General features: G+C 45.7%; 1 protein-coding gene across 25 annotated transcripts in view; it reads left to right on the forward strand.

The window, feature by feature from the left end:
- The window catches only part of AOPE (aminopeptidase O (putative)), a 386,190-nt gene that overhangs the window by 61,608 nt on the left and 310,825 nt on the right, over positions 1–13,757 (forward strand). For 24 of the 25 annotated variants that reach the window (XR_011612942.1, XR_011612948.1, XR_011612943.1 and 21 more), the window contains 2 exons: positions 4,007–4,160; positions 11,984–12,229. Coding sequence is in view for 18 of the 25 variants with exons in the window: in XM_071078740.1 (XP_070934841.1) it covers positions 4,007–4,160; positions 11,984–12,229 (400 nt within the window). In the remaining 7 variants the exon portion in view is untranslated. Of the gene's footprint in view, positions 1–4,006; positions 4,161–11,983; positions 12,230–13,662; positions 13,756–13,757 lie in introns of all 25 variants that reach the window. The other variant, XM_071078741.1, reaches the window with a different exon arrangement.

Below are 13,757 nucleotides of genomic sequence, written 5' to 3' on the forward strand. Positions count from 1 at the left end.
CCTATGTGCATGTATTCATCTAGTTCCATTCACGTGCCTTCAACTGTGCCATTCCTCCTCCAACACCACAGCTGCCAGTTCAGAGGCTCTCCCTTTAGTCTTTCTAGAAAACAAACTTCCAGTTATTTGTTGGGGTATATGTGGGATGGGCAAATAGCCCAGGTGTGCAGGGTAGGGGAGAACATCTATGGATCTGGCCACTTCTTAGATGTGCAGCCAGGCCTGCTTAGTTTAGCATTTCCTCTACCCTAGAGCCTTTTGGAGCTTCTAAGGGGTAAAATGAGGTGGGTCTTATCTTTCCCCACTGCCAACTTAGGATTCAGGTCTGGATTCAGGTCTGCTGTGTCGTTTGTCACTCTTCCATCTGCGTTCTAGCTTCCAATATTCTGCAGCAATTGTCTCCTGCTTTATTCTCTCTGTCCTTGTTGGTTCGTGTCTTTAGAATAGAAATTCTTTTACTGTTCCTGAATGGAGTTTGGGGAGGAAGTAAAGGTGGCCTCGGCCTCATACATTTAAACTTCTCTTTTTACCTGAAAGCCTCACCATTGCTGCTTATTTACTGAACTGCCAAGGGTCTGAATTTTTAACAAGGAAATTCTAATGGTTCTTGGTAAACTCTAAAATTTACTTCAGAGAAGGAATGACAGACCACAGCCCTTTGATTAAGAAAATGTGTTTTTTTTTTTTTTGGTTTTTTTTTTTTTTTTTTTTTTTTTTATGCCAGAGCCTTTCAAAAGATTTAGTTCCGGCCAGGCGCGGTGGCTCACGCCTGTAATCCCAGCACTTTGGGAGGCCGAGGCGGGCGGATCACAAGGTCAGGAGATCGAGACCACGGTGAAACCCCGTCTCTACTGAAAATACAAAAAATTAGCCGGGCGCGGTTGTGGGCGCCTGTAGTCCCAGCTACTCGGGAGGCTGAGGCAGGAGAATGGCGTGAACCCGGGAGGCGGAGCTTGCAGTGAGCCGAGATCGCGCCACTGCACTCCAGCCTGGGCGACAGAGCGAGACTCCGACTCCGTCTCAAAAAAAAAAAAAAAAAAAAAAAAAGATTTAGTTCCTTACCCATAACTTCCTCCTCCTTCTTCCATCTGCACACTCCTTTCTACCTGCTTCAACTCTCATTGTGTTTCCAGTAGAAAATGAAAGTTTTTATGGAGCAGTCATGGGAGGCATTGGGTTCCAGGGAATGTAGGTAGTTATGGGAAGACAGAAAAGTAGGAGAGGTGGAGTCTGTATAGCCCATCATGTCATATCCATGTCATTCTTTCATCAAGACATCTGTGACTGTCCCTACCTCCTTCTTACTGTCTTGGAATCATAGCAGTGATTCTCTTTGAGGCTGTGGTTTTGCTTCATGCCCAGTAGAAGCTATCACTTGATTGGCTTCAATGTCTCTGGATTTAATTGTCCCTTTAAGGAGGAGTATGCCTTCAACTTGTTCTTTTTGTTGGAGACCTAGTCTCACCCAGGCTGGAGTGCAGTTGCACGATCTTGGCTCACTGCAACCTCTGCCTCCCAGGTTCAAGCAATTCTCCTGCCTCAGCCTCTCAAGTAGTTGGGATTACAGGCACGTGCCATCACACCTGGCTAATTTTTGTGCTTTTGGTAGAGATGGGGTTTCACCATGTTACCCAGGCTGGCCTCGAACTCCTGACCTCAAGTGATCCACCCACCTCGGCCTCCCAAAGTGCTGGAATTACAGCCACAGCTCCTGGCCTACCTTCAACTTCTTAGCTACAAATAAAGGGATCTCAAGAGTGGCCATTGTGGTTCCAGAAGCAGGGTACAGCTTCCAGGCAGGTTGGAGAGAATGGCTGGCTCTGGGGGGGTGGTGTCCAGCAGTTCTGACCATGTCCTTTTGTGTCTCTCTTTCAAGTAACTCCCTTCATGGCTTCCAAACTTGAATCTCACCAAAATATTATTTATTTTTAACTAAGTCCTACCTTCCTGAGTTCAGAATTTGTTTTGAGATAGACAAAGGAACTATGCACATGAAGATCAAAATCTAATCTCTATTCTTGGTTTTTACTGGTAAAGCACTTTAAAAAATGTCGTGTTAGGTCTGCCGGCCAGTAGGGGCATGTTAAGCTCGGAATTTGACATCCAATCACGGACCACATTGGACAACCATAGGCCAGTTTGGTCAGTGATTGGATGTCAGATGTGTTTAAACCTCTAAAACTTAAGGCAAGAAAAAGAACAATAACTCTTTCTCTGAAGGAGGGTGTGAAGGGCCGAAAGAGATTTGTGCTAACAGAAGCTCCTCCCTCTGGGAGCATGAGGAGTGGAGAAACGTGTTCCGTAACAGAAGGTGATATCCCATAGCAAAGACATTGGGTCAATTAAATCCCTATCGATGTTAGACTGAATAAAGAAATGTGGTACATCTACACCGTGGAATACTATGCAGTCATAAAAAAGAATGAGGTAATGCCCTTTGCAGCAATATGAATGGGGCTGGAGGTCATTATCCTAAGTGAACTAACACAGCATCAGAAAACCAAATACTGCACCTTCTTACTTATAGTGGGAGGTGAACACTGAGTACACATGGATACAAAGAAGGGAACAACAGACACCAGGGCCTACTGGAGGGTGGAGGGTGGGAGGAGGGTGAGGACAGAAAAGCTACCTATCAGGCTGGGCACAGTAACTCAAGCCTGTAATCCCAGCACTTCAGGAGGCCAAGGTGGGAGGACTGCTTGAGCCCAGGAGTTCAAGACTAGCCTGAGCAACATAGTGAGAACCTGTCTCTCTAAAAAAAAACAAAAACAAAAAAATTAAGCTGGGTGGGTGTGGTGGCATATACCTGTAGTCCCAGCTACTTGGGAGGGTGAGGTGGGAGAATCACTTGAGACATTGGATATTGGGTATACAAGAGGTTGAGCCTGCAGTGAACTGTGATCATGCCACTGCATTCCAACCTGGGCAACAGAGCGAGACCCTGTCTCAAAAAAGAAAAACTACCTGTTGAGTACTATGCTTATTACGTGGGTGACAAAATAATCTATACACTAAACCTGCTCCCACCCTGCTCCATGATGCAGTTTACCCAAGTTTGTTACACAAACTTGCACCTGAACCTAAAATAAAAGTTAAAAAAAGATGATACCAATTCTTCTTAAGACACATGATTAATGTATAGCAGATGCTCAGAAAAAATACTATGTTAAATCAGGTGGTATGACACATTCAGATTTCAGAAACGTGAAAGTCATTTTTACATCTTAGAAATGAGGGGAGTATAGTGTTATAAGTTACCAGCCATTCATTCCTTTGATAAAAAGTCTCTAAGGTTTGGACCAAATGGAGAGTACACCCTCAACTGGAATGGGGAGCCCCAGCTCTAATCCCAGTCCTGTTACAAACTAGTTAGTTAGGAGTCCTTGGCTCCGTTGAACCTCTACACCTGCTTTTCATCTGCTCAGCAAGGAGTGGAAGACCAGCTAAACAGATAAAAGGGACTAAGGGTAAGACCTGAACTCCCACAGCTAATTAATTTCAGAGTGGGCGTGAAAACCCAAGTGTCCCCCTTCCCTAGTCTCATGTGTTTAGATTGGCCTGAATTGAATTTGGACAAGATAGTTACAGCACAAAGTAATCATTGCTTTGCTCACTCTTTCACTCATTCAACTGGTATCAATTGAGCATTTTTTAAATGCTAAATACTGTGTTGGATGAATGAGACATATTCTGTCTGTAGGAGCATACAGCCTGCTGTGTGTACAGCTGAGAGGGACCCCTGCACTGCTGCCCTCACGTGAAGGGCTTCAGACTGATCCGTGGAAGAGACCAGACCTTCCTAGTTGCCTTGAAGCCGTCGTCCCTCCTGTGCTTTCCCTGAGACCTGAAGTAGTGCCCTTTCTGCTGACGTGACCGACCGCCAAGAGCTGGCTCTCACCAGCTTATTGCAAAAGCTCTTCAAGTGCCGCAAGAGAGGAAATTACACAGCAGAGCCCAGAATCATATATTGGCCTCATTACGGGTTTTCTCTTCCTGTTTATAGGGTGCTCAAGCTGGTATTACTACGTAACCATGCCGATGCCAGCCTCCACCTTCACAATTGCAGTGGGATGCTGGACAGAAGTGAAGATGGAGCCGTGCTCATCGGGTGATTCGGCAACAGAGACACCCTTCTCACCTCCTGAGGCCGACTTCAGGTTTGTGTGGGGGGACTTGCTGGGAAGGGAAAAACACTTGAGGGAGTGGTGTGCTGCGTTTCTTCCAAGCACTGGGAATGTGAGTCACTCCTGCTGAGAAACTAAACCAAAATAGGATTAATCAAAGCAGGAAAAGCCCCGTTAGAAAGGAAAGAGAGGCTGGGGCGGTGGCTCAGCCTGGAATCCCAGCACTTTGGGAGGCCGAGGCGGGTGGATCACGAGGTCAGGAGATCGAGACCATCCTGGCCAACATGGTGAAACCCCATCTCTACTAAAAATACAAAAAAATTAGCCAGGTGTGGTGGCGGATGCCTATAGTCCCAGCAACATGGGAGGCTGAGGCAGGAGAATGGCTTGAACCCGGGAAGCAGAGGTTGCAGTGAGCTGAGATTGTGCCACTGCCCTCCAGCCTGGCGACAAACTGAGACTGTCTCAAAAAAAAAAAAGAAGAAGAAGAAGAAAGAGAGGCTGGGCGCGGTGGCTCAGGCCTATAATCCCCCACTTTGAGAGGTTGAGGTGGGTGGATCACGAGGTCAGGAGTTCAAGACCAGCCTGGCCAACATGGTGAAACCCCATCTCTACTAAAAATATAGAAATTAGCCAGGCATGGTGGCACCTGTCTGTAATCCCAGCTATTCGGGAGGCTGAGGCAGGAGAATTGCTTGAACCTGGGAGGCAGAGGTTGCAGTGAGCCGAGATTGCGCCGTTGCACTCCAGCCTGGCGACAGAGCGAGACTCTGTCTTGGAAAAGAAAGGAAAAAGAGCTGAGAAGAAGAGATGTGAGCCTATTATTTATGCAGAAAGAGAGAAGAAGGTAAGTCTAGATGAAATCCTGCGAAGTGTGCTGAAAGATTTATATGTGTTTGGCTAACTTCAAGGAACCCTCAGATTCAATGCCTCCTCTCCTCCCATGCCTTTTAGGTTTGGTTTTCGGTGCTTATGTGGTCAAAAACAAAGCTGCTGATGGATTACTTTCTATGCTACTCTGCTGTGTTGGTTGTACCGACTGCTGTCAGCGGTGCACTGTGGGGACAGCAGCTCCCTCAGTGGGGCTAGTAGCTCCCTCAGTGGGGCTAGTCCCACTGCTTTAGGAGCACAGGACACAAGGAAACTGACGCAAAGCCCTTGGGTTAAGGGAATCCTGCTCGGTCAGGGCTTTGTTAACATCAGTAGTGATTTCTTTTAAGTATGAACCAGATAAAATCATTTTGAGGCTTTAAAAAATTAGTATAGGCCATTGGATATTTACTGGCAGCCTGTCTAGATGTTCAATGGTCTCTAGCTTTGAGAGCCAAAAGAGGGAGAAGGGGGCCGCCGAGAAGATGCACAGCACATGCATCATGCAGCGCTTCTAGGATTTTATACCCAGCTCAACGGAGTCGTTTTTCCTATTGACAGACGGTCGCTAAGTCAGTACCTTCTGGTGGAGAAAGCCCAGAGTAATGGTGGAGATGATTCATTACTCCTTGAAAACCAGCTAAGATACGCTCCTAATGCAGATTCTTTTTGTGTTGGTTTTATTTTGCCTTGCTGCTTTTACGAGTACCACAGTAACCGCGGCCGTTGGTCTTCATCTTTCAGAGATGACGCTATGTTCTCTGTCTTCCGGTGGGCACGTATTATTGCCGCGTTTTGCCTCTCAGAGATGACGCTATGTTCTCTGTCTTCCGGTGGGCACGTATTATTGCCGCGTTTTGCCTTGTTTGGCGGAAGGGAGGTCATTTCCACTTCCTGTTCAGTAGCTTGCCTAGTTTGGACTGTCTTCCCTGAGCTATATGAACATCCTAGATTGCGTATTAGATTTTACTTCTGTATTCTTGAGGGAAGAAGGGAATTGTGGGCAGAAGTGACATATGCTAGTTTCATGTGGGAACTTTGATTTCGTGTGAGGTCCTCCTGTGCTCTCTTCCTGCCGTGGGATCACACGGGAGGCTTTGTTCTGTAATTTCAGGTGGCCTGAATTTCTGGGTGAGGATGGCAGGTGCTCTGGAGAGCCGCTTAGATCTGCAGTGGACTTGGTATTAGCAAGAAGCACACTGTTTTGTGTTAAGCCACTGAAACACCAGGGTTGTTTGTTACTGCAGCATATCCTAGGCTATCCTGAATTGATACAGTAGCCATTGGTTGTTCCAAGTCAGAAACTAAGTCTTGATCTAAATGTAATCTCCTTTAGTCCTAAGGATAGGCCTGCAAGACAGATTGGATAGATTATTATTCCCATTTTATAGATAAGGCTGTTGAAGCTCAGATAGTAACTTGTTAACATTAATATACCTACTAAGTAGCAATACCTGGATTTATATCCAGGCCTGACCCCAGAGAGAGGTGAGTCAGAATCTTACCTGGAGACTTTAAAAAACTATATGTAACATTGATGCCTCACCTGGAGTCTGATCCACCTTCCCATCTGGAGAGTCACTGCCATGATTTGAGCCACCATGATTGACGGGAGTGTGTTGTGTTGGAACAGAAAACGGAAGTTGAGAGCAATGCCTTTGAGCTTGAAAGTGCCATTCTTGGTGGTTGGATGTAGCTCTACGGACAAAGCCACACCTTCCTTATCTACAGATGAAGGCTTTGTCCGTGGCTCCTCAGATTCTCGATGGTGACGAAGTACTCTTCTCTTTTTCATCTAAGGCCTCAGCACTGATTGATTCTTAGAGGAGCTGCTCAGTTGGAAAATGTGTGCCTTTGGAAGGCTAGGGGAAGGCAAGGACAGACATTTGTTATTTTGCCTTTCTAGCCGTATTCCAAAGAGATGTGGGGTTGGGGAGTGGGCAGCAGCCACTGACTCTGTGCTGTCTCCTTCCTGCTCAGAAGCAGCTGAAATGGCTTCTCAGTTTTCTTGCATCCACTATTCTGAAAGGAGGAAGAAATGCTTAAATCAAATGAAGATTCTGGGATGTCTAAAATTCCTGTCAGGCTTTAGGGGAAGAAGCAGGTACAACTCCTCTCTTGCCTCCTGAATTCACCAGTTGAGGAACAGACAGAGGAGATAAAAATAAAGGTTTTATTATTGACAGAAGCTGGACTGAAGGAATGCTCAGGTGCATGGTCTCAGTGGGGTTTCTGAAACTCCATTTCCAAATGAGACAAATTTACCCACCCAGTTACCAGCCCAGCTGGACTGCTGTTGGACTCTGTAACACAGATGCAGAGTTCACCCGACACATGGCAGGAGCAGGTCCAAAGTGCACCCTCTGTGGGCAGGCAGGTTCGAAAGAGAAAGCCTGTGTGGCCCAGCCAGTCAGGTAAGCTGGGGAGAGAGGTCCGGGTGCCACTCTAGGAAGCTCATCTTTCCGTGAAACTGTGAGGCCTGGTGAATGGGGTTCCTCCCATGCCCCCTTCCATGTCTCATAAACTATGAGTTTTCCCTTCCTTTATCAAGATGCTCGTCCTTCAGGAATATGCTGCTGATAAAATCACAGCTTGCATTTGCTTAATCCTGCCCTGGCTGTGCGCTTCGCGTGTGCCGTCTTCAGTTGTCAGAAAGTGGCTTTTTTCATCCATTACGTTTCTGACTCCATGCAAAGTTTGTCAGCAAAGGTGCTCTGAAGTGCCAGTCACAGTGGTGTTTTTTGGTTATGTTCACATCTGGTCCCTTTTGCCTTCCCCAGCACCCGTTCTACTTCAAACCTTCCTAAGACCAGCAATCAAATTCATGTAAATCCAACGTCCACAGGGGCCTGCTATACCACAGGTTTTCGTTTGCCTCAAGTGCTCATCTGGGTTCCAGAAATTTGGCCAGAGTGTTGGTCACTGAACTTTTATGATCGATGTTCATGTGGGTAAAATTATAGTGAGAACGTTCCCTCTTCCAGCTCCACTTTCACACATGCTCCAGCCACTCTGGGTGAGCATTTTAGTAAATACATTGATTATAAGGCTTTCAGATAAGCTGTTGAAAGTTTATTAATTTTATTCAGCTGTAGTATAACCTTCTTCAGCCACAGGGGAATCTTTGTGTTTTGTTTCTTTAACTTCTTGAGGTCTTTGTGGGGGCCACACAGTTTAAACATGACACAGAAACTTGGATAAAGTCCAAAGGAACTTAGCAAAAATGATTAAAGGCATGGAAAATGGGCACTACAAAGAAGAAAACGCATTGAGACTGATTATTTGAAAGAAGAATCTGGTGGGGAACAGGTCTTCTTTAGCGTTGTAAAGTAATGAAAAGTTGCTTTGGTAGGAAGTACGGCATATTTGAGTCGGTGCTGAATCCATGGAAGACTATTACTTTGTAAAAAGCACAGAGTCGGCCGGGCGCGGTGGCTCAGCCTGTAGTCCCAGCACTTTGGGAGGCCGAGGTGGGCGGATCACGTCAGGAAATCGAGAGCATCCCGGCCAACATGGTGAAACCCCGTCTCTACTAAAAATATAAAAATTAGTTGGGCGTGGTGGCGGCGCCTGTAGTCCCAGCTTACGGGAAGCTGAGGCAGGGGAATGGCGTGAACCTGGGAGTTGGAGGTTACAGCCGAGATTGCACCACTGCGCTCCAGCCTGGTGACAGAATGAGACTTCGTCTCAAACAAAAAAAAAGTACAACCCCCTGACCTCTTCAGAAACAGGGCGATTCTATGAAGAATGGCTTGTGTGCTCAGTTATCATAGAATCGTAGTGCCAAAAGAAACCTTAGAAAACGTTTATCTTTTAAGTATAATTAACATACAACAAAATGTGCAGATCTTGAGTGTTCAGCTTAATGAGTTTACGATGTTGCACACAGAGAACTCTCTGTCTGTGCAGTAAGTTAGTAAATTCTCTCACACCTTTTTTTTTTTTTTTTTTTTTTTTGAGACAGAGTGATGCTCTGTCACCCAGGCTGGAGTGCAGTGGTGCGATCTTAGCTCACTGCATCTCTGCGTCTCAGGTTCAAGTGATTCTCCTGCCTCAGTCTCCCAAGTAGCTGGGATTACAGGCATGCGCCACCACACTTGGCTAATTTTTTTGTACTTTTAGTAGAGATGGGGTTTTACCATGTTGGCCAGGCTGGTCTCAAACTCCTGACCTCAAGTGATCCACCTGCCTCAGCCTCCGAAAGTGCTGGGATTACAGGCATGAGCCACAGTGTCTGGCCTCTCCTATCCTTTTCTAACTATTTCCTTACCTCCTCCAGCAGCCACTTTGGTGAGACCATGTTAAAGGTGGGGAAGAAGAAGCCCCAGATACTGAGTTGCCTGCCTTGGTCACAAGTGAGCCGGTCTGAGAAAACCGTGAAGCCCAGGTTTCCTGATCGCTATGTGGGAGCGCAGAGTGGCTTTCCTGTTGCCATTTCCATTTCCATTTCTGTGGGAGCCTTACTGTTCTCACCTGGTCAGAGCTCGAGTGCCTTAAAGTCCTGCATTTCTTCCCAGGCTTTGATTATAACAGTACTAATTCACACAACCAGAGTCATCTTCGTCATCTGAACTAGTGCCTTGTATTCCCAGAGAGACTCTAACTCACCTTGTTCCTGACTGGAAAAGAATATGAGAGAACTTTCCATGGAGACGGAATGTTGTCTCTCAGGTTTGGGTTGTGTACGATCATCAGAAATTCATCAAGCCAAACACTTTTGGATATATCTTTGGCTACCTCAGTATTCTCTAACTTTCGGGTTCTTGGCAGCAAGAAATCATCTTTCCCTGTGTTGTGTTTAGAGGCCATTAGAATGACCTTTTTGCAAAACTGTGCTGTGGTAGATGTAATGTGAGCTTATTCCTCAGCTGTGTCCAGAAGATGCTTGCACATGTGCAGTTTCTCTGGTTTAACATGATCCGAAAGCTTTGCAATAGAGATGATATGAACTGAAATGACGGTAGCACATTATATACCTGTGTAAATACGTGACAAAAAGATATCATGGTGGTTAATTTAATCAATGGCATTTTTCACTTCTCAAGACCTTTGACCACATTCGTGCACCAGCACAGTACTTGTCATTAGGTGGACATTGCAGCCTTTTTAGGTAAATGTTCACCAGCAGGCACCTTGACTCACTCTCTCCACAAAGCAAGGTTATCAATCCAGGGACTTTGGCCAGAATTCAATGTCAAGAATTATATTCTTCATGTCGTCTTATTCTGACACGTGTTTATGGGCCTCCATCCATTTTCTTACTCTCCGCTGTGGTGAAATGCCTTCGGTGCTGGAAGCTGTGTCCATGACCCATGCTGGTAGAAGGTGAGGCTTATCTCTACCTAGCCATATGGTCTCCTGAGCGCTGGCCTTGGGTAAGTGAAAGGTGCTTCGTACATTTGGAGAGGAATTGTTGCATTCTGCCCATATTGGGACATGCCAGCATCTTAAGATTTTTCATTATTCACTGTGAATCAAGTGAGCACCTGTAGTTAGAATTGACTGAGTACAGTGGCTCGTGCCTGTGATTCCAGCACTTTGGGAGGCTGAGGCAGGAGGATCATTTGAAGCCAGAAGTTTGAGACCACTCTGGCTTACAAAGTGAGACCCCATCTCCAGACCCCATCTCTTGAAAAAAAAAATAGAACTGCATGTGGCATGGCAACATGCGTGTAGTCCTAGCTACTCAGGAGGCTGAGGTAGGAGGATTGTTTGAGCCCAGGAGTTGGAGGCTACAGTGAGCTATGACCCTGCCACTGCAGTCCGGCCTGGGCAACAGAGTGAAACCCTATGTTAAATAATAATAATAATGATAGGCCAGGCGCGGTGACTCATGCCTGTAATCCCAGCTCTTTGGGAGGCTGAGGTGGGTGGATTAACTGAGGTCAGGAGTTTGAGACCAGCCTGGTCAACATGGAAAAACCCCGTCTCTACTAAAAATACAAAATTAGCCAGGCGTGGTGGCGGCCCCTGTAATCCCAGCTACTCGGGAGGCTGAGTCAAGAGAATCACTTGAACCTGGGAGGTGGAAGTTGCAGTGAGCTGAGATCACGCCACTGCCCTCCAGCCTGGGAAACAGAGCTTGACTCCATCTAAAAAAAAATAATAAAATAAAATAAATAATAATGATTAGAGGGGTTTTTCACTGTGTTTGAATAAAAGACATGTTAGCAGGTGAAAAAATGGAGTACTGTTGGATATAGGTTTGAGTAGATAAGTTCTCTTGAGGCCTGTGAGTCAGGTTCTAGGAATTCTCTTTCAGTTCCGCCTTTGATGGAATAACTGGCAGTGGTCAGATGAAGCAGGCGGGGGTCTGATCTGCTTCCTTAAAAGGTTGGCTCAGTTAAATTTGTACTGAAAGTGGGTTGGGAAAAATACTGTATCAAAAGTGCCTCTGTATTCCTTAATAACAGCTTTTGATGGGCTGTGAAAAGAACATCCAGATTACTATTCAGTAAAATGGTTTGTGTTCTTTTAAGGAGTTTGAGCCTGTAACTTTCGTTGGGTTCATGGTTCTGCCTCAGTCCAAGTCTTTTCTTCTAGGTAATCCCAGAATTGGATCTTTAACTTGTGTGTACTGCTCCTTCCTTTCTGAGTTAGGAATGTCTCTAATTTGGAGATTGTTCATATGGTGATACTTGAAAACACCTAATTGAGGGCAGGAATTGTTTGTATTTTGGTGAGAAGTTTTACTGTTTTGAGTCTTAGAGGTCCCCCCACAACGAAGTTAATTCTAAAACAAGATTTTAGTGCTTTCACTTACCTTAGATTGAAGCTAGTCTGTTGATTCAAACACACGAGTAAGTTTTTATCCTGTAAATTTTCACTGCTGCACAGAGCCAAACCAAGAATTGAAATGAACAGTCTTTGCTTGTGAGTCCGTCTGAACCTCTGTCTCCTAAGCGTTGTCTACGTCTGCAAGATTGCCTCAGCTCCACAGCAAGAATGATAAACATGGTTTACCATTTATTTTGTGTTGTTCCCAGGCGTGTTGGTGTTTGCAGTCACATGGAATACCCCTGCCGCTTCCAGAACGCTTCTGCCACCACCCAGCAGGTCATTCCTCATCGTGTCTTTGCCCCTGTGTGCCTCACGGGTGCCTGCCAAGAGACCCTTCTGCAGCTGATCCCTCCTTGCCTCTCAGCAGCACATTCTGTTCTGGGAACACACCCGTTCTCTCGGCTGGATGTTCTCATCGTCCCTGCCAACTTTCCAAGTCTGGGGATGGCCAGGTATGTTGTTCCGTTGTGGCACTTGGGGTACGTACATTTTGGAAATTCTTTGACTATGTCTTGCTTTCCTTGAGCTCTGTCAGAGCTGTCATTTGATTAGAATGGAAGGGCTGTGGTTGCTCATGCTTGGACATCTCATTGCTGCCTTGAGGAACAATTTTAATGCAGACTCCCTCATGCATGAGCCTTTGAGTGTCCTGGGCTCAGTTCAGACTGTGTTGAAAAGAAAAGGCTCACATTGTTGCTGGGACTGAGAATGCAGAGTGCCCCTGAGTGGTGAGTGTTGGGTCATGGCTGATCAGTGGCTGTTAGCTTGGATGATGACGGCGTAATGCTAATGAGCCCAAGGTTATAGCATCGGGCTCTGGGCACAGTAACATGACTTGGTCCCAAGGCCACAGGCTGCTCACCTAATCCTGACCAGCTGTCTCGTCCATTCTCACCACTGGGCACAAGGGCACCGACTTGAGAGCCCCTGTGTCAAATAGACTGTGGATGGATCAGTGTAAATCCATCCCTACTGCCAGAAAAACAGCTCAAAGCAGATGACTTACTGTGGGGGGCAGAGAAGGAGTCACGTGCTACTGTTTTTTAATATAATAAATGCACTTTTGCTATTGTGTCTTGGTTTGGCTCCCTGTATTTATGTAAGCTAAAATCTGTTCATTAATGCCATTGTTCAGTCATTAATGGGTGTCTGTGTTCCAGTGAGAAAAGATAGAGAATGTGCTTGGTTATATTTCCATTTGAAAATCTTAATCATTAACAGTGAATATGCTTGACTGAGGATGGGAAAAATAAGCTCATCAAAACATGTGACTTCAAGTTTTTCCCTATTAGTCAAGGAAATTCCTGCTGCCAATTAATTCCCATGCTTTTGAGCAGCTGTCATTTGTGGTGTTTTCCCTGAAAACCGCACACGTTCTTAGTAAAATCATGAGCAGAAAAGAACTGACCAGAACATTTGCTTTTGATCTTTACTACGTATATGTACTTTCAAAAGACTGGCTGGCTCGCCTTAATCCTTGAGGAGGTCTGAGAAAGTCATTTAGACCGATTTTTATCCTATATTTATGAAGATAATGGGAATGCAGAAACTAGGATAATTATATATATTTGGTTATGTGCATCATATAATTGTCTTGGATGTCTATATATAGAATTTGTCTTAACGGCGGTGGGGGGGGCTTCTTTTGTCCCTTTGAAGAGTCTGCTGGACTTAATTTAAGTGGTAGAAGTGTTGGTGAAGAAAGAGTTGTTCATTACATGTTTCTTACTTGTACACGGGTTTGAGGGGCCCTATTTGCTTGGGAGTTTTTAGCGCTTTATGAGAACTGCAGTTTTTTAAGGCGTGCTTGCTGGCAGCTCCGAGTTCTGGCCTGAGGGAACCAAAGGCCGAGTATTGTTCGTGCACAGGATTCTGTCTTCTGCAGCTCCTTCCTGACATCAGTCTGCCGAGGCCAGGATGAGCTGACCTGCAGGCCGTTCTATAGAGCTTCTCTTTTCAACTTTGCATGCCCAAGCAGGT

This window comes from Macaca nemestrina, chromosome 14 (assembly GCF_043159975.1).
Source record: "Macaca nemestrina isolate mMacNem1 chromosome 14, mMacNem.hap1, whole genome shotgun sequence".
Taxonomy (NCBI): domain Eukaryota; kingdom Metazoa; phylum Chordata; class Mammalia; order Primates; family Cercopithecidae; genus Macaca; species Macaca nemestrina.